This window comes from Hippoglossus hippoglossus, chromosome 17 (assembly GCF_009819705.1).
Source record: "Hippoglossus hippoglossus isolate fHipHip1 chromosome 17, fHipHip1.pri, whole genome shotgun sequence".
Lineage (NCBI taxonomy): Eukaryota > Metazoa > Chordata > Actinopteri > Pleuronectiformes > Pleuronectidae > Hippoglossus > Hippoglossus hippoglossus.
The window spans coordinates 14,259,635-14,279,118 of record NC_047167.1 but is presented as its reverse complement, the minus strand read 5'-3'; the positions used below and the strand labels follow the sequence as shown (position 1 = coordinate 14,279,118).

General features: G+C 43.6%; 1 protein-coding gene across 3 annotated transcripts in view; it reads left to right on the top strand.

The window, feature by feature from the left end:
• Nucleotides 1-1,041: 1,041 nt before the first annotated feature.
• The window catches only part of LOC117778800 (dipeptidyl aminopeptidase-like protein 6), a 71,315-nt gene continuing 52,872 nt past the window's right edge, over nt 1,042-19,484 (top strand). Inside the window, exon 1 of one of the 3 annotated variants that reach the window (XM_034614615.1) lies at nt 1,042-1,191. In XM_034614615.1, the coding sequence (XP_034470506.1) occupies nt 1,135-1,191 (57 nt within the window). In that variant the 5' untranslated portion in view covers nt 1,042-1,134. Of the gene's footprint in view, nt 1,192-8,618; nt 8,735-14,321; nt 15,216-19,484 lie in introns of those variants that run through there. The other 2 variants (XM_034614616.1, XM_034614613.1) reach the window with 2 other exon arrangements.

Genomic DNA, 19,484 nt, shown 5'->3' with positions numbered 1-19,484 from the left:
GCAGCACGGCCGCACAAAACAACAGAGGAAACTTCAGATGCTGAGTTTAAATCGCAGTGACTGGTGGTACGCCCAATATTAATAAAATTAGAATAAACAAGCGTTCAATACGTCACATCAGACTGACATAGACACTCATGGGTGTTGCTCCATCATGGCAGCCACATTCATAGAACCACTTCCTCTTTAGCAATTAATCTAGAAAGTTTTACACTCTTACAGTTTCAGAAAGAAAGTTGCAACCAGCATTACCACAGTTCAAGAAAATAACCCTTTCCAAACAGGCACATCTAGAACAGGCAATTCACTAGTGTGTGGGTATATATATATATATATATATATATATATATATATATATATATATATATATATATATATGTGAACCTTTGTCTCACTGCTGCTGCAGGCAGGAAGCTGCAGCCCATATACAGTATATCTTTTGAGAGAGTCTCACCTATGGCAGTTTGATGTAGCATCGGCAACTCTTTGAAATTGCTTTACTTCAGAACCTTACTACAGCACATCACTACAGGACTTTACTACAGCATGTCACTACAGGACTTTACTACAGCATGTCACTACAGGACTTTACTACAGGAGGACTTCAGCACCTCACTACAGCATGTCACTACAGGACTTTTTTCTACTGGACTTTTCATTACATTACATTACATGTCATTTATCTGATGCTTTTATCCAAAGCCACTTACAATTAGTGCATTCAACATCTACAAGGGGCAATTTATTGGGGGGGTTCAGCATCTTGCCCAAGGAGCTGCTGACCTTCTGGTTGGAGGGTAACTGCTCTAACCCCTCATCCACAGCCGCCCGTCGTTTTCACTACAGGACTTTTCGCTACAGGACGTCACTACAGGTGGATGAAGTTTCATCTTGTTTCTGGGTGGAAGAGATGGAGCTCCCGGCGCGTGGAGGGTTCAGATATTCGAGCGCGCCAAGCCCCGTGCGTACATGCGCGTGTGTTAGGGAGGGAGAGAGGGAGAGAGAGAGAGAGAGGGAGAGAGATAGGGAGAGAGGGAGAGAGAGAGAGAGAGAGGGAGAGCTGAAAGTTGAGTATTCCGGCGGCTCCAGGTGAACATTGTTCGGCTGCTGCAGACTGTCGCTGTGTGTGGGACCATGAACTCATCAGCAGGTGCAGGGAACTACCGCAGGGGATCCGCCAAGGCAGAGAAGGTAATTCATATTTCTAAACCTGCTATTTCCCACACCCTGTTCACGTTCAGCCGCTGTTCCTCGTTTTCTCAGCTTTAAATCAACAAGGTGGCACTGCGTTGCCCGGACTACTTTTCCATGCGCACTGATGCGCGGTGAGACGGTTTTATTTCCATTTCTCTGTGGAAAACGATCCGTCATGCTGCGTGTTGTTGAGATGTCGAGTCGCTTCTGTCCCCTGGGTCTTCTGTCTTCGCATTAACATTATCCACTTTTTTGTTTTTTTCACATCAGATTGAGAGTTTGTCAAAGTGTCCGTGCCTCATGTTGCACGACAATTTCCAAGTGCCATCACAACAACATAATTGGCACATTCATTTCCCAGTGTTGTTGGATTTGTATGTGAATGAGTTTTCACCCTCTGTTGGCAAAGACGCTCAATTGCAGAAAGTGTCATCAAATCATTTGTAAGTACACGGCCTGAAGGGAGTGAGACGTGTTGACAGGATAAAGAGCCTGCTGATCATTTTTTATTCATCGCTGACTTAAGCTCTGTAGCCCACATCTGCCAGATTCTGGGCTTGGTTTTGCTTCTTCTTTTTGATGTGCTCTCAAGGAAAATATCTCAAAGCAGCAAACACACACACAGAGACAGGGCAAGAAAAAAAACATCTTTTCTGATACATACTTGTCTGTTCATCCCAGCAACAGCATCCCCATAATTCCATTTCCAAGCAACACTCACGCGGAAGTAAACTTGAATTACCCAGGGGAATGTATTGATTGTGTTTTTCAATAAGGGACAAAAATACGTGGAGGCATGACTCATGTTTCATTTCATGTGTTTGCTTCGAAAAGGAGCTGCACAAATTTGGAATTGTGACAAATCTGACTGCCTCTGGGGGGGGGCACGTCATCCCCAAGAATAGTGTTTTCAGATCTGTGTCAAACCTGTAGTAACACGTTTTCATTCATTCAACCTGTTTATTTTCTGTCCACGTTTTCAATTTCCCTAAGATGTTTGTTATAAAGCGACAGGCGACACAAAACAAACACATGTATGTAAACCAAAAGGCTGACACAAGAGCTCATTACACTTCCCCTTTATACGCAGTTCTTTTGTTTGTGAGTATTTCACACTAATGGCCATTCTTCTCTGTCAGTGGCACCACAGATTACATTTATACTCTTTGACTTGACTTGATATCTGCTGCGTTCACATCAGCATCACGCTGGTGTGAGTTTGCCCTCTGCTGGAGGCACAAAGTCACACACTCACTCGAGATCAGCCCCCCCTGCCACAAGCTTTTCCACTTGGTCGTTGTCTCTGCAGATTTCTCTCTTCTCTCATCGTGTGTGTGTGTGTGTGTGTGTGTGTGTGTGTGTGTGTGTGTGTGTGTGTGTGTGTGTGTGTGTGTGTGTGTGTGTGTGTGTGTGTGTGTGTGTGTGTGTGACATTTCTGACCATACCAGATACTGGACTGCTGGATATTAGAAACAGCTGATGGGAGTGTCTGAGGACAAATTCTGACTCTCTAAGGACTCCCACACACAGCCTATTAAATTCTACCATAATCTCTGGTCAATTTGCATATGAAACCAATGAATATCTGAACTGCCTATAGTCTTCCATGAGACGAGAGCAAATATCAAAACACAAAAAAGAGGAAACTCAGACATGTCTTCACTTAAATTCATTACATCCTATTTGGATGTGATGATCCTGCCCTGAGAATGAGAGAGAGAGAGAGACGAATGACACACACCTTTTCTACCCTGTTTTTTTCTTGGTGTAATTGCAGCAATTACCAGTATTAGGATATGTTTTGCACTTTGAAGAAGTCCCAGGCAGGAGTAAACCTGCTGCTTTTCACAGACAAGTGTCAAAAGTCTCTGGTCTCTGCTGCGTTTCAAGCTTTTTAATCCCTTTTGATCTTTTATTTTTATTTTATTACATATCACTTGTAATTAAACCTTTTTCAATAAGGATATCAGAAGTTTTAATTTAAAGGTTTAAAAGTTTTTGTAATTTATCGAAGAAAGACGATGTAGCTGTGGTCGGGGAATGGACAAAGCAGAATATAATAATATATTGATTTAATTTAATGATTACTGTCTGTTCCTTGGTCGAGGTTAAAGAGTAAGGGTGATCGTGTGTTTGTTGTATAGCCGACCCAAACATTTGAAACGCTCGCTGTTTACAATTAAGCGCTCCTCTGTTGACATATTTATAACTAGACTGAAGACTTTTGTTCTCCAAGTCTTTTGAGTAACCTTAATTTTTTTTATAGCATTTTTTAAAATGTAATGTTTATTGTATTTTATGCTAGTTTCATTTTATTATTTTATTATTTTCTTGTATTTCGCGTTGTTTCCTCTATTGTTATACAAAACTTTGATTAACTGCAGTTGTTTTTGAATGTGCTATATCAATGAACTTAACTTGACGATCACAAAGCTTGTGTTGAACATGCAAATCACAGCACATTACTGTTGTTTATAAACCACATGGCATTCATCTTTGTGCAGTGTTTGTCACTGGCTTGTAAGCTGCCTCTGCAGCTGCTGCAGTGCTGAAGTGTTTGTGATGTTGTCTGTGGAGATGTCCATGACTGCTTTCATAATGAAAAGCCTCCCACAAGGACACACATCCAAAACGCTCTGTGGAAACTAGGCTGTCACTTGAACCTGTGTATCGGCGGATTCTTGCACCTTGTAGTATTTTAAGAACACAAAACACATTGTTGTAAGGCCAACAACCTGTCACTCGCAATTTTCACACAGAATTCGAAGTGAATCTCGGAGACAAATGCATTTAAATCAATTACTCAGAATCATTTAATCATATTGAACCGTGGCCCTGATGGAATCATTGGCATTCATTTGTACTTCAGATGCCACAGAGCTGAAATTACACTTCATATTTTGCGTTACGGTGTCTTGTCTGATCTGTGGTGCCGGCTGCCTCTGGTGCTCCCTGATGCCTGACGTTTTCGAGGCCACACTCTTCCTCCAAAGTCTACACTTCCATCATTCCCCATTTACTGAGAGGGAGTCAGCTGACAGCGCTCTCTCTTTTCAACATGGTAATGTTTCAGAAGCGTCCAAGGTGCAGTGCAGGTTAGAACATTGTAGCACAGCAGATGATTTTTGAGAGGCTTATCTGCATTGTCATGTCGCATGTTGTTCCTCATGTGTATTTGGTTTGTTGGCAGAGAACATGAACACAACCTCAAATCTGTTTGATCAGGTTGGTTTTGAGCGAACTTTTATCAGAGCTGTTTGAAAGTCCGTGTCAAAGATTTGCTGGCACCTTGAGCTGAATTTTAAGGTTCCCCGGAGTGGGAATCATACAGGCAAACTTTCCCTGGAACAATTTGTATGCAGCAGGAATATGTACAGATGAAATGCCTTTCAAAAGCATTCTGTATTCATCGAGTGAGCCCTCTGTATTTCTGCATTGAACCATTGCGCTTTGAATTGCCTGCTTAAAATGTTTGTATTGCTGCCCACAGCCACTATTAGCTTTTACAAAATGACTTTCATTATCTGCACATACACACTCACGCTACGTGCAAGTTTGGATGCTATCTGTTTACTTCATCCAATGACCGTATTGAGAGTGATAATGCAGTGGCAGACAATAGCATATTGTTTGACGAAATGAAATTCGGAGATGGAGAAACAACCAGGGACGCCCGGCATCCAGGGACAACACCATTCAACAGCAGTCATTTGTCACCGCTAACTGCTGTGCTGCGGTTTGGCTCTCCGGGGAGGGTTTGTTGTAAATGAGAGCCATGTTTATGAAAGCTGCACAGGTTTTTGCGGCTCCTCAGCCACCATTGAGCACCTAAAGCTTCCTCATCCTGGACCCAATCGTGCTCTTGCATTGGTCCCGGGGGTGCAGGGTTCATCTGTACCTGTCTCCTGTAACAGATGACCTGATGGAGCTCTGTCCGCTGCAAACTGGCGTGCATAGCGCTGATAAAGACGCTCCGTCGGCCCGATATGCACGTATTCCTGGACTCATTCCTATTCTGACAAACAGCGTTGTGTTCTCTATTCATATGCTTGCACCACTGCCCTTCCCTGAGCTCAAAGAAGAGCTGGTCTGAGGAGCATACCAAATACCGTCGTATGCATCTATGGGATCCACAGGGAGGCTTGCTGCTGGAGGATTCTGTGGGCCTTTGAGTCACTTAGCCAGGGATAGGTAGTGTGGTCTGGCTCAAGGTCAGGATCAGAGCGGGGATAAGGACATAAAGGTTTCATCATGGGACACAAAGTTGTGAATACATGCCCGTGTAGCACAGAAGCAGCTACACACTAATGCACGTCTGCACAGTAGTCACACAACCAAAAAATCACAAGAGTACGTGAAATACATAAATACACATAATGAACATGCAGTGATTATTGAAACAAGATATTTAAAAGAGATTAAAAAGAGCACAAAGAGTCCGTTAATCCTTTGTTGAAATGTGTGTGTGCAATATCACCAAGGCCTACAGCTTGTTTAAGAGTCCAACAGCTGAGGGGACAAATGATCTCAAATATCTGTTGGATTCGGGGTAAGTGTGCCTCCTTCCTGATGGCAGAAGTCGAGATTGAGCATGAAGAGGGTGTTGAGGCTCTGCTATGATGACCTTTGCCCGCTGAGTGACCCTAACTTGGTCAACATGGCAGAGATCATTCAAGTTAGTGCCAATAATCTGTAAAATCGTATCTATAAAATGTTTAACAGTGTTTCTCAGGCTGCTTTTCTCGACCATGCTAAGGTTGCCAAACCAACAGATCATTGCAAAAGTTAAATTCGACTCAATATATGATGAATAAAACTGTGCAATTATTTCCACTGCACATTGTCACGTTTGAACCCGAATTTCAAACCTCGGTTCTTCAAGGTTTCATCTTTGTTCGTCTGTGTAGCAGCACTGCTCTCGGTAGAAAAAGCAATAGGAACACGCTATTAAGGATGATTTGCTCCTTGCAATTCACATTGAGTTGTTTGAAATTTACGAGCATTATTTATTGATCAGTTTATGATTGATCAATTTAATTTAGCAGATACAGACCCCATTTAGGCAGGACACTCTTAGATAGGCCAAACCCAAACTGATGCTTTCATTATCCCCACAGTATTGAATAATAAATCCAGCTTTCTCTGTGGACTTAGACATCCATGTGCTGTAGGCCTTTACCGCTATGTCTGAGTTAAAAAGAGCAAAATGTACCCTGTCATTTCTGATACGAGCTAAAACGTCTCCTTCAATTTGTCTGTGCTCTGTCACAGACTTTATTACAGGTTTGGTTTTGACAGCAGCTCACGTTCTGCCAAACCAGCGGGTGACAGGTGACAAATGGAGGAAATTAGCAAATGAGTGTAAATGTTGCAGAACAGGAAAGTAAAGAAACTCATGCTGTGCATTGCTAATCTGCTGTCGGCACGATGAAGCACCGCATCACCTCTGTGCTCCGCGGCAATAACTGCTCTGACCTTTTACACTAATTGCAATTACATTGACTTACTGCGAGCCACAATGTCCATAATCAAAGGAGTGTATGTCATGGCTGTAAATGTGACAAAAATGAACGCGGAAGATGACCAATCAGGGACCTGTTTAACGGACCCCTGGGAAATGTCATGGCACAAAATCAGCTTGTTAACAGCGGCGGCTATAACCCCAAGCAGCATGTCTCGCAATAGCTCAAAAGACTTTATTATTCCTGGGTACCGTCACCGGCGCAATTACTCTGTCGGATGAAACCTTATCTCCTGTGGTGCATGCAAATATGAGCTCTACTTTCATCCTTTATCCTCGCATGTATTTTACATGTTGAACACAAAAGAGCCTGACATGTGCAGCTGTTCTTTTCTCTTCTTGTGTTGCTCAATTGGATCATTTTTTTTTTTTTACCACCTCATGTTTTGTGATTATATTACCCAGCTTTAACAAAGTGTTGTTATCAGCGCGGTTTCGTCGCCCGATGTGCAAATCTAACATGTGAAATATGAGCTGGAGCCCGGTGCCAAACTGCTGCAGCTGCAAGGAGGTGGTGAAGACTCTTGCTTCAAATGGGTCCATAAGTCACGGCTGAAAAAGAAATTCAGCTGACTTTAAATATAAGTATTTATGAAGTGCTGTGAAACCTCAAGCCAGCTCCTACCACGGGGTATAAAACACACCGCTGTCCATGAAATAAGGGGTATGGGCATCTCAACTTTATTCACTTTCCCCATGAATAATTGGCAAGGTCATATTGAAATAGTGCACATTTTTCCTCATGAATGTTAAATTAAATCCCAGCTTCCAGAGCTGTGAAGTGTAAAACTTGAGGCACTGTTCTGCAATATGATATGATACCATGTGTCTTCCTCACTCACACCTTGCGCACGATCTTGATTTCACACACACGAAAGCAAAGTTCAGAACGGCAGCTTCTACACCAGCCGTGATTCAGCCCCCAGGTCCATATCTGACTGTGGGAATCTTTGTGCACCATTTTTAATGATGGAGATTTGAATGCTTGCTGTCCGTGTTGGTCTTCTTAAGTTGTGGTGCTTCATTTATCATGTTCACTAGAGCAGATTAGATTAAGCGAGGAGGAATGTCACATCTATAAGTTTTCTAAAAGCCATTTCATTTCCCCTTTTCCCATGACTCTGTGTTGTGCTTTGGTTTAACAAACCAGTTACTCAGTTGTAGCCTTGGGATTCAATACACACGGCACAAACTCCATAAATATAGCAGCAGTGTTTGCCTGTGCCAGGCTTCTGTCCCATTAGCCTGGCTTGACGTGCGCGTGTGTGTGTGTGTGTGTGAGTGTGAGGATGGTGGCGGTTGTATTTTATGATGTGGAGGACAGGCAGAATAAATATTACTTGTGCTTAATCACAACCGAGCTGCAAAGCCGACTTGAGCTGATCAATTTCTCTGTAAGATGTGGGGAAAACAGACATCTTCTTACACACACACACACTCGAAGGGTGGGAAGAAATGCCTAACCGGCAGTATTGGTGCTGATATGCTGAGGAGCAATTTGTTTGTTTGCATTCTTGAACTCCTGTTGAAGAGTTTTAAGAGTGTGTGTGTGTGTGTGTGTGTGTGTTAGAGAGGGAGTATGTGAGCGAGGAAGCGAGCCAGGAAGGGAGGTGGTGCGGACAGGAGAGATAAGTAGTGTTTGGAGCAGCCCGAGTGGAGGAGAGGAACCCCCCCCCCCCCCGTCCCCCTCTTCCATCCCACCCTGTCTCCCCCCTGTGGAGGCAATGCCAGTATCTGTGTGATTGATTCACCCTGCGAGGAGGAGAGAGGGAGGGAGGCTCCTGGAGCCCTGGGTCATCCTCTCCCTCAGCCGTAGGGGGTGGAGAGGGAGGAAGAGGAGGAGAAACAGGGCTGGGGGGAGAACTTCTTCAGACACCTCCAGTCGCCCCAACTTCACACGCACAAAAGTGTGAGAGCACGGTCGAAGGGGGGAGAGAAAAGACAAGGGGCAATTTTTCAACCATGTCTGTCCTCATAGCCACCCAGCTGAAGATAGACACCAGCACGTCTTCCAGAAGGGTAAGGGGGCCCCCTGTTTAGCATGCGTGGCACACTGTGGTGTGGGTGGGTATGTGTGTGTGTGTGTCTGTGTTTATGGGTGAGTCTCCTGCTCCTGACAGAAAAGGCTGCAGGCTGTGTCTGATAGCAGCTGGACAGGCAGGAAGGGAGCGGCGGGTCCCGATGTCCCCTCCGAGGATCTTGATGGACAAACGCTTTTCCGTTTAATTTCCTCTCTTAAGTGCTGACTTCCGATGCATGGATGGTAACATATGCTGCGGAGAATGCTCAGTGGCTCATTGTAATTCTTTGTAGTGTGCGGTCTAATGACTTGGCCGTTTCGGGGGGGAAAAGTTGGAAGTGCGTGTGCATTCTTGCGTGCAGATATTAGAGGGTTCTTTTGAAATTATTGGTTTATTTTGTAGTTGACTCTTATGTAAAGATTCATTATGTGGCTCTGAGGTCAGCTCATTGCTCTGGTTTGACTAAACGCTGACTTTACGCTGATTGCACGCTCACCAGCAAAGGGAGAGTGTTGACTAACAGAAGTTGAGGAGAACTTTTTCTTGTTCTCGAGCAATTAAAGTGATGCAAAATGTATCCACAGGGTAATTATTGGAGATATGTGTTTGGGTAAAAGAATGACTGAATCCATTTTAAAAACACGAGGTATGCAAACTATTTGACATTTCTGAAGGACTGGGAGGGTCGATGCTGCATTTGACTTCACATGCATGCGTGGGAATAATTTATGCAGAGCAGTAAGGAATATCAAATGCCAAAAGGGTGGAATAGTTCATATTCAGGCAGCAGAAAAAGCTACTTACAATAATAAAAGAGCGGGAGAGGCAGAGTTGGTTTAGAATACTGTGATAAACTCCCTTCCACTTACTGCAACCACCTTTACAGCCGTCATTTCTCCACACACACTTTCCATTTCCACACATTCGACAGTAAAGTTTTTGGTGACATGCTCCCCTGTTCGGTATCTCCCCTCCTTCCTTCCCTCCTTCTCCTCATCATCTGCTGCAGCCGCAATTGTATTCTGCAGCCACAGTCTTTTCTACCACATCAGCCTGCATTAAACTCCATTTCCTCAGTGACTTATCCGCTGCCATTTCAATTTCGGCTCACTATATAACTTGCCTTCATCCGTAATGTAGTAGAAGATTCGGCACTTATTCTCTAAAATGGGGGGATTTTATTTATACAAAAATAATGCGCAGAATGGTTCATCTACATGAGACATGGTGTGTTTATGCGTCTTGTATTAGCATATTATCATTTCAATATGACCTGAACTGAATGCGTCTTCCTTGGTGATTTGTGCATCGGGCCACAATTGTAATAAAGCTGCACACAGTAATTGAATTCACCTCTGTTGCATGGCTTCAAAAGGAGCCAAGTGTTGTAATGTAGTGGAGGTGTAAGTCCACGATAAGGAAGGTATTCCTCTGCAGACTCCCATTGACTCTGGGCCACAGTGAAGAATAATTAAATTTTGATAAACACTGACAGAAGAACATATTTCCTCTCTGCGAGCAGCAAGTGGTTTATCTAGATGTGTTCAACATACCACGGTGATCTCCTGATGGAGAGGAGTCGTGTAATACACACACTCACACAACCTGTCTGTCTGTCTGTTTACACAGTCACATTATGGGGACTTGTCTTCCTTATTGGCACAAAGATCAAGTCCCCATAATGTAAAACATTAAATATTTATGTTTCAAGTTATGGTTAGGTTATTAGATTCTGGTCAGGTTATGGTTTGGTTTGGTTATGTTTAGGGAAGTAGCAACTGTGATTGTAATGTTTACTGAAGTCATGGAGACTCTTTCTCAGTCACTTTTTGGGTTACATGCAAGGAGCCTATTTTTTTTTCGATGATTTTTAAGCACATTTCTTCGCACAGTGGGAGATGTCACATTGCCAGACAGTGTGAGTCACACCGAATGTGAAAGTATGTGTATCATTATTGTGCTTTCAGATTTGACGGAGTTACGACAGAGAAGAAGTAAGAGTCTGACACAAAGCGTGGGGAGTCAGACGCTAGTGCTTTGAACCAACGCCTCCATGAGGTGTGTGTCACAGCCGCTGCCGCTGGTAATTGAACTGGTATGTGGGACAAATCCAACTAAAACAGCCAACTTCCTTCTGTGCGTCGCTTGCACCTCATGCAGTATCTTTGCCTCACAACTCTCCCTCCATGTCCCCAATTCAACCCCTTCAACCTCTGTCCCCTGGGGAGCAGAACTTCACAGTTTGAAACCCTCTGATCTGCATTGAGTAATTGTGTTATTCCTGCTGAAAGACCAGATCTCATAATTGGACAAATTTAATGTAAACAGCTAATTTTAAGAGGATTTACGACGATTTTTATTCAATATGAGAGGAAACTACTTACAGCCCAGTAATGAACCGTCTTGAGCTCTGAGATAAAATACACGTGTCCAGTCGGCAGCAAAGCCGGGCGCGTAATCCGACACAGGCAGCGGGATGATAAAGAAACTTGTTGCCGTGGTCGGCTTGGCACAGCATCAGGGGAAATCATTAGTGCCGGGCTAATACCAAATAGAAAATGGTGCGAAAATGGGATTATGGTGGTCTGTAACTAAACCCTTTCAGTTACATGCATGTAGAGAGGTGCAGTCATCGCAGTCAGCAGTTATTCTGCTGAGTGATGTTTGGAGGAGATCTCTGGTCTCCCACTACACACTGATTGATCTGTTTGCTCCTCCATCCAATTAATGTGTGTGTCATTTGGTTGCGGTGTGTGTAGCGTGTTAATGGAAACAAATTGGCCTGTGGTGGCGTTTCTGACATTGCCAATGCATTATTTTCGGCATTTGCACTAGATTTGAGTTCATGAATCATGCACAGGTATGAATGTAGTGTGACACTGAACCGCACCTCAAGCTATTCACCCCACTTAACCCTGTTTTACATATTTTTAAACCACAAAAAAAGCCTCAGTCTGTCTTGTTGCTAAAAAATATATATATATAAAGTTGCCTAATCTTTCTACACAGTGATGGGATCTTATCTGCAGGCATCCTCAGAGCGGCTCACATGATCACTGGCATTTTGGCATTTTTTCGTTTCAGCAACGGCGAGGGAAATGTTAATGGCGTCCCACTGGCCTTTATATAATGAAAAAACATCTGTGCATTGTTAGGTTGTAACTCTTCCGGTAACTTATGTGTGCGAACCTCTCAAAAGTAAACTCACCCGAGGGCATCACGTCATTCAGATTAAAATGCATATGTCCAGTATTACACCTGAGGTAAGTTTTAGCTTGTATTTGCTCCAGCTCTGACATTAGCCACCCGCAGAGTTATAATGTATGCTCCAACTACCATCATCAGTATAGCTGTTATTACAGCCTTCAATTTCGTACCACCTATAATGCTGAGCTTGGCTGCTGCGGCGTTTGAGAGAGGCGTAGCTCCACTCGCCTGGTGTATCTGTTAGGAGGCGATATGGGGAGTCAAGCTGAGCCCAGGCTCCCCGGCACGGTCCTGAGGGGAGCGTTAAAGCAGCCAGGCAGTTCACAATGGCTACCCAACAAGGTGAGGGAGATTGCAAGACATATATCAGAGACGCCGGGATGGATGTCAAGCGACCCGGACCTATTTCCCCAGGGGTGCGCAGACCCAGGAAGAAGCAGTTATGAATTACAGAAACAAATGATGACAGGGACCAGAGTGAACCACTGTGGAAGAGGAGGAAGCTGGAAGCCCTGATGTTCAGCCCCCAACATAAATCTCTGCTGAGACTCCAATTAAAAAACACGCAAAGGCATCAAACTAAGTTGTGATTCAATTAATTTATGAGTGATATTCGCAGTCAAAGGAAAATTGATTTTAAAATGAAGCGGAAGGGAGGAATGGGGGAATAACATTAATTAGGCTGAGGCAGTAATGTCCTATGTCCTTGTTTTTGAATGAATGGCCAAACCTTTGAAATCAATGTTCTGCATTACAGATACATATCCTATTATTAAGCCTACATTCATTATTCAAGCCGTAAATCAACGAGCCTTTAGGGGTTCTTTCAGATTTGGAGACGACTCACTATTTGAATAAAAAAATAATAATAATAATAATAAACTTGCTCTTTGCTCAGAATTGCATTTAGAATATTCTCATTTATTTCGTTGTGGTCTTTGTGTTGTGATTACTCGTTGCAGAGCATCGTGAAATGGACTTGATTTCACTAAACGGGTGACGCAGAGCGGCGGTACTCAGAATATCTCGGGGCTGATTTGAGCCGAGCTTTGGCGCCGCTGCTTTGAAGTTGTTCCCCTGTGAAGATGACCTATTTCCCAGAAATACTGCTCGGGCCCGCTGGAGTGATAGTTTGAGCTGACACGGTGGGAGGCTGAGGGCTGTTCGCCTGTGGCAGTCGTGACAGGGGGATGGCAGAAATTTGAACACTTTGACTCAAGACCCTTACCCCCACTCGCCACCCCACATAAGCCTATATTCTGCATTTACCAGGGAGCTGCATGGCCGTGGCCTTTATGAGCACTTCAACCATGAAATCACTTGCAATGTAGTGCATGAGCTGAATACCACTTTTGTGGGAGCCAACTGAAAGTAAACGATAAGGTGAGGGATAGTGCACGAATTTAGGGGAGTAACAGACACAGGGTTGGCTTGAATTATTACTGTTAGATGAGATTTAAAGAAAAAGTATTTATAAGTCATAAAATTATGCAGGAGAGAGGTTTGTATCGGTTTGCACGAACATAAGAAAAAAGTTTTTTATTCTGCTGCAGGGGCGGATCCAGGGGCGGGACCAGTGGGGGGGTACTTGCCCCAGCGGAAATCTAATAGGCATCGGAAGTGCTGCTGTCCTGTCCATAAAAAATAAATAAATAAACTCTCACTGAAGCCATGAACTCTGGAGACAATTGGGTCGGATTTTATCTGGAGTTTGCCTAGAGAAAGTCTCTCACTCGGACATTTGCACTCTGATATTCAGCCCCTCTGGAGAGTGTGAGGAGATTATAAGGAGTTCAGGGCATGTCTGAAAGCAGCTTAACTAAAAATACTAACATAATTGTGACAATTTGTTGAAAATTGTCATTTTCTATATTTGGAAGTACACAATGTGCTTGAACAAGGCTCGAAGCTATAGAGCCAACAGTAAACAAGGTATGACTAAATGGGCACCACACTGAATTATGAGTTGTGCATGTATGTTGGACATATAATTGGCACCGATGTGTAAATTGCATGTGGCCCCTTTATGGACACTTAAATCCTAGATATGGCGTTTTGCTGTTATTGACTCTGGGTGTTTATGAAATATAGAAAGAATTGAATATTTACTGTTGTGTTTCACATCGTTTATTTGGTTTGTGAAAGATTTGTTTTCCTTAATAAACAAGAATATTTGTTGTTTTACACGATCGAGAGTAGATTTCCCTGGAGACCATGTGGTCAGCCTGCTCTAATGCAGTGCGCCACAGAGAGGCACTCGAGATCCGTCCTGGGACCATGTGCATTGATTTGGGAGAAAGAATAATGACTCCATTCATGAAATCATAAAAGGGAGTGACTTAATGTAATTAGAGGTTTTAAATGAAGGTGAATCGAGGTGAAACGCGTGTGGTGGAGGCGCGTGAATGTGCGTAAAAGCGGCATAAGACAGCGGTGCTCCAGGAGAAGCTGCTCAGTGCTGGTCACTTCTCATGCAGAGCGCGTCTGCGGAGAGTAGCGCCGGGATCTCTGCGTCTTTCACACTCCTCGTGCGTGAGGGCTGTGCGCCAAAAAAGCCGAGCCGAAAGTGTGGCAACATTATCTCTTTGCTCTTTCTTCTGGTTTGCGGACCATCAGCGGGAGTCCGGTGGGGGATCGAATATCTGGCCGGAAACTCGGCGCATCCGGCCGCTGTTCTCGCTGTAAGGAGGCATCGGGAAACTGAAGAGAGGGAGGCAACGTGTTGTGAATACAGAAGAGAGCAACTATTGACACCTACAGCCCACCAGTCTGCCGCGCGCCTGGATAAAGCGAAAAGGACATCGCATTCCGGATTCGGCTTCACATCAAGCAGTGACTCATCCACAATCCATAGATGCGTATTTTACAGCTGAGTATCTTCTCCTTATCTTTTTTTGGGGGCTCCATCCCTGAGGTGAAATCTGGCTGTCTGCCATCGGGTCTCCTCGAAGCGCACAGAAAACAAATAGATCTGCCCAAATAATAAAAAAACTAAGAAAAGAAAGAAGCCACACAGAGATCCGTCTGTGGCTCTGATATGCTCTAAGTTGTTTTTTATATTGGACTGGACCCGTATCATGGCTTCGCTGTACCAGAGATTCACCGGGAAGATCAATACCGCCAATTCCTTCCCGCACCCACCTGAGGCCAGCCGGCTCCTCGGTGGACAGGTCGCAGACGAGGAGAACGCGGTGAAGAGCCCGCAGCAGCAAGTCGTCGACGGCAGGGCTCACGTGCCGTACCGCAAGAAATGCGTGCGGGAGGATGAGGATGTAAGACACTTCTGTTTTACTTGCCAACATAAACCCCCCCTCCCACCACACACCTAATGAAACATATCCAGATGTGTCTTTAAGATCATTCATTTTCAAAGACACAAGCACACACACTCAACAAATACAAACATCTGCACACATGTATACGGGCCCACACATGGAGATATAGAAGCTCTCTCAGTGGTTTCACTTTCACAGGCTGTCCAAGAAAGTTTTAAAAGCATGATTATTATCCTATAGCAGCTTGTTGTTGGAACTGGTGTCGTGTTTAACTGCACTGTTTTGCTTTTCGTCTCTAATACTTTGAAAAACACCCAAATGTCTGTGTCTGTGTCTGTGTGAGTACAGACACTGGGCTCTGTCGCTGGAGCTGTCTGTGGTGCTGAAATGTTTTCGGTCGCACACGGAGTGGCAGAAACACTGATAGGGCTTCTGCCACATCTCTTCAAAAAGGGATCTTTGGCAGCACTGACGTGGGTTTGATGCCGGTCACCATCTTGGCTGTTACCATGCCGGAGCCAGAACATTTGGTTGAAAAGCCTTTAGTTCAGATTAGAAGTGTGAACATCTTTACGGACAAATTTAAACTGTTTGTCTTAATACTTACTACTAGTTGTCTGGTGTGTTTTATATTTGAGAATTAGTTGCACTTTTTTGAAATGGATACCAGGAAAATGAAGTGGCAATGAGAAGATTGAACGAGAGGATGCTCGGCCCTGCTGGACTGATTATGTTTGGCTTTGGTCGGTCGTGTTTCAGAACTTGTTGTTGTTACTGTTATTCACAAATTTAGTTGCATGTAGCTATAACATGAAACTAAATAATCCTCATACTGTATGAGGCAAATTAGTCTATTTTATACTCTAGAGATTTAGCTTTCATACAAAGGAGCTACACTGGGATAAAAGACAAAAGTACTGTAGAAAGCATCAAAGTGCAGAACTGTAGGGTTGGTATCCTGGAAAATCTAGCAAGAGCAGGCTACCCCCTGCCTTCAGCCTTTTCATCAAAGCTACGCACCCAAAACACATGAACGTGCACTGCCTGACAACTGCTACAAGCAGACTTTGCCGTTTGCTAATCGTTAACTTCTGTCTCTTGTCTCTGCTTCGGCCGTGTATGTCTCTATGGCTGAAGACTCTGTTTATGCAAAGTGAGGACATGGGCAGGGTGTGCAGACGCAGGCAGGTCAGTTAGTAACAGACAGTTACACCTGCCAATTGGTCGTGAGTCCTGCGAGGACCGCAGACACGACTTATTGATGGCTATCGGACTTCAACAAATAAGATAAAGTGTTACCTACCCTACCTTTAATTATAGTTCCAAATTAAACAGATCTTAGAACTCATCTCCCTGCATTGTTTTTTTGCCCAACATTTTTGGTTTCCACCCTCATCATCATCATGAAGTTGTTCCTGGTTTCTTTCCTCAGCTGCAGATTTAATCGCCTGATCCAAATAGGAATAACCAACTAGAATCTTATCAGATATCTTTTCCCATATAATCAACGCTTCTCTCTCCACATCAGGCCTCATGACCAACCGCCATGTCGTTCTTCGTTTGACTTGTGGCATCTTTGCTGTTTTCAATGTTTGCATTTAGGTTATTTCGCAAAGTTTTTATCAAATTGGTCAGTTTTATGATCACCACTAATTTCTTAGGCCTGTTTTAAACTAGACGACAACAACAACAGAAAAAAGAGACTTCTACCTGAAAGACTAAGAGACCAGACTACTCCATGTGCGTCTCACTTCCCTTTCACCTTCTCCAACAAACAAACAAGTGAAATCAGTCTCTTTTGGGGTTTTTGATTTCACTCTTCAAGCTTCAGCCTCCTGCCTCCTGCCTCCTTGCCGACTCGCTGCACAGACTTGTTAATACATGTGTTGCTCGTTGCAGCTGACACCGGTTCAAACCTACAGCAAACACAAACACACTTTACTGGCCTCTCATCTGTAAATGGCTGCCAACACTGGGATGTTCCCCTGAATTATTGATGCTTGTCACATTGAGCACCAACGGATAAGGTTGGAAACAGGGTGAACGCTGACACTGCACTAGCTGTCAACAGCAGCAGCACCAGGGTAAACAGAAGCTTCTCCGTGATCTCCGTTCCCCCTTATTTAATCCAAAAGCCTCTGTGTTGGCTATATGACGTACTTACAGTATATGAAGTACTTTTAAGAGGGCAATTCCAATAAGTGACTTTTCCTCACAATTAAACCTCTGGATTGTGTTTCAGGAGTGGGACCGGAGCTGTTTTGTTTTGCCGGGTTTCCAACATGTGTATTAGGTTTGCACCGTTAACCTTGAAGTCACCTTTAGTCCTGATGTCCCCCTGAGCCGTGCTGAAGCATGAAATTGCCTTTTGCCTCAGAAGAAGGGCGGACCATTTCAAGGAGCTATTTCCAACCCCGCCGCCTCCAGCGAAAGTTTGAATGAGCTATTGTTGTTTCCATTTACTTTGCAGAGGGAGAGGGTGAGAACTGACTTTAAAATGCTATGAATTCATTTTCCTTTATCCAGATATTTGCTGTTGTTTAGCCTGTATATATAAAACAAACCTGCAGGTTGGATTGTGCGGGAAAGCATTTTGCTCAAAGCTGATAAAAAAAAAATGGAAGAAATCCGATTTATGTTTGTTTACTGTGGCGTTCCTCTAAGTGCCTGAGCTGACACAATGCAGCCCCTGCATCTTTGTAGGAGAGATGTGTGTGTCGTAGGATTGATTAATTGTTGCTGTGCTCTGCGTGCAAGCATCTGTGTTCTGGGCTAGAGTTTGAGTCACCTAGGGAGATATCAGCAGTCGTTCTTTCTCCTCCTTGCAAATAGAAACTCCAGTGTCCTAAATTAATTGTTGTTTTTGTGTAAAGGTGAAATATGGTGACATTTTACCTTCAGCCTGGCGCCTGGGGGCCCCTGCATGACCTCCCCTCTATTGACTCTTTCTTTATGAACATTTTGTTTGTGTTTCTCATTGTAATAATGAAAGATAACACAGCTCTGCAGGGGTCGTAGTCAGCCCACTGTGCCGTATGTCGAGTGGCAAAATAACATGACAAACATGGCAGCTTCCTCCTGAATATCTGCCAATTTACCACTGGAGGAGTTTGATTCATTACCTCTGCTAATTAAGGAGGTTATGCTATCATCAGCGTTTGTTAAGTGGCACGACTACCAGAAAACTACTGGGCAGATTTCTACAAAACTTGGTGGAAGGATACGGTATGTGTAGCTGAGAAACGTAAAATGGCATTAAGGCTTGTTTTAATTTACGAGCACTGTTGGCCCTTGGCAGAGGTAATATGCACTGTGGTTATATGAATTTATGAGTATTCCAGTGGCGGAGAACAATAAAGAAAGTCATGTTCAACTACAAATAATATTTCTATAATCTCAAAGTAAAATTCCTCACTCGTCTTCCAGTGAGTCCTATGTTGTTTCAGACTGATAAACAGTCTGAGTGGATCATTTCACTAATTATAACTCAGGGAAATCACAGATTTCTCCCTCAAGCTATCTCAAAGGTTTTTAAAATCTTCTACACTGTTATTAAACAAATGAACATTTTTACCAAAATCAGCGAAATGTTGCTGTGGGCCTGTTGTGACGTGTAACTGTGAATTGATCGTAAGTCACCAGTGATAAACTGATTTCCCACAGGGCCCCTTTATCTAAGACATGCTTGCTATGCTATAATACATTCGTAATTCCCCCCCCTCCCAGGCTAAAGATTTGTGATTAAAGTGCACTGGAAAAGTGTCCTAATTTCACCTATGATCAGCTGCTCCTGTACAACAAAGCTCTTATAACATAAAGACAGTGTGATATTCTCCCTGAGGAGGCCAGTGGCAAAGTAGGGGTTTTCAAATAGCGAGGTTACACTGCAGGCTTCGTCTCTGGGGACGAACGAGAGCTCAGGCTCTTTGATTTCCTTTTTGAGATTACTGCAGTGTCTTTTTTATACTTCAAAGATTGTATTTCAGGGTTTATGTCCAGCCTGTAAAGTGCCATCTATTGATTACTTTAATTTTCATGTTGGAAAACTTGTTAATTCCCATGTCCTTGTCCTGCTTTGGATCACAGGGAATTGGATTTTAAAAGCAGTAATTCATAAATCACCTTGGCAGAAGTGTAAAATTCAATTCGTATTGGTCATAGTCTTGCCCAGGGCTGGTACACACACACACACACACACACACACACACACACACACACACACACACACACACACACACACACACACACACACACACATACACTGCC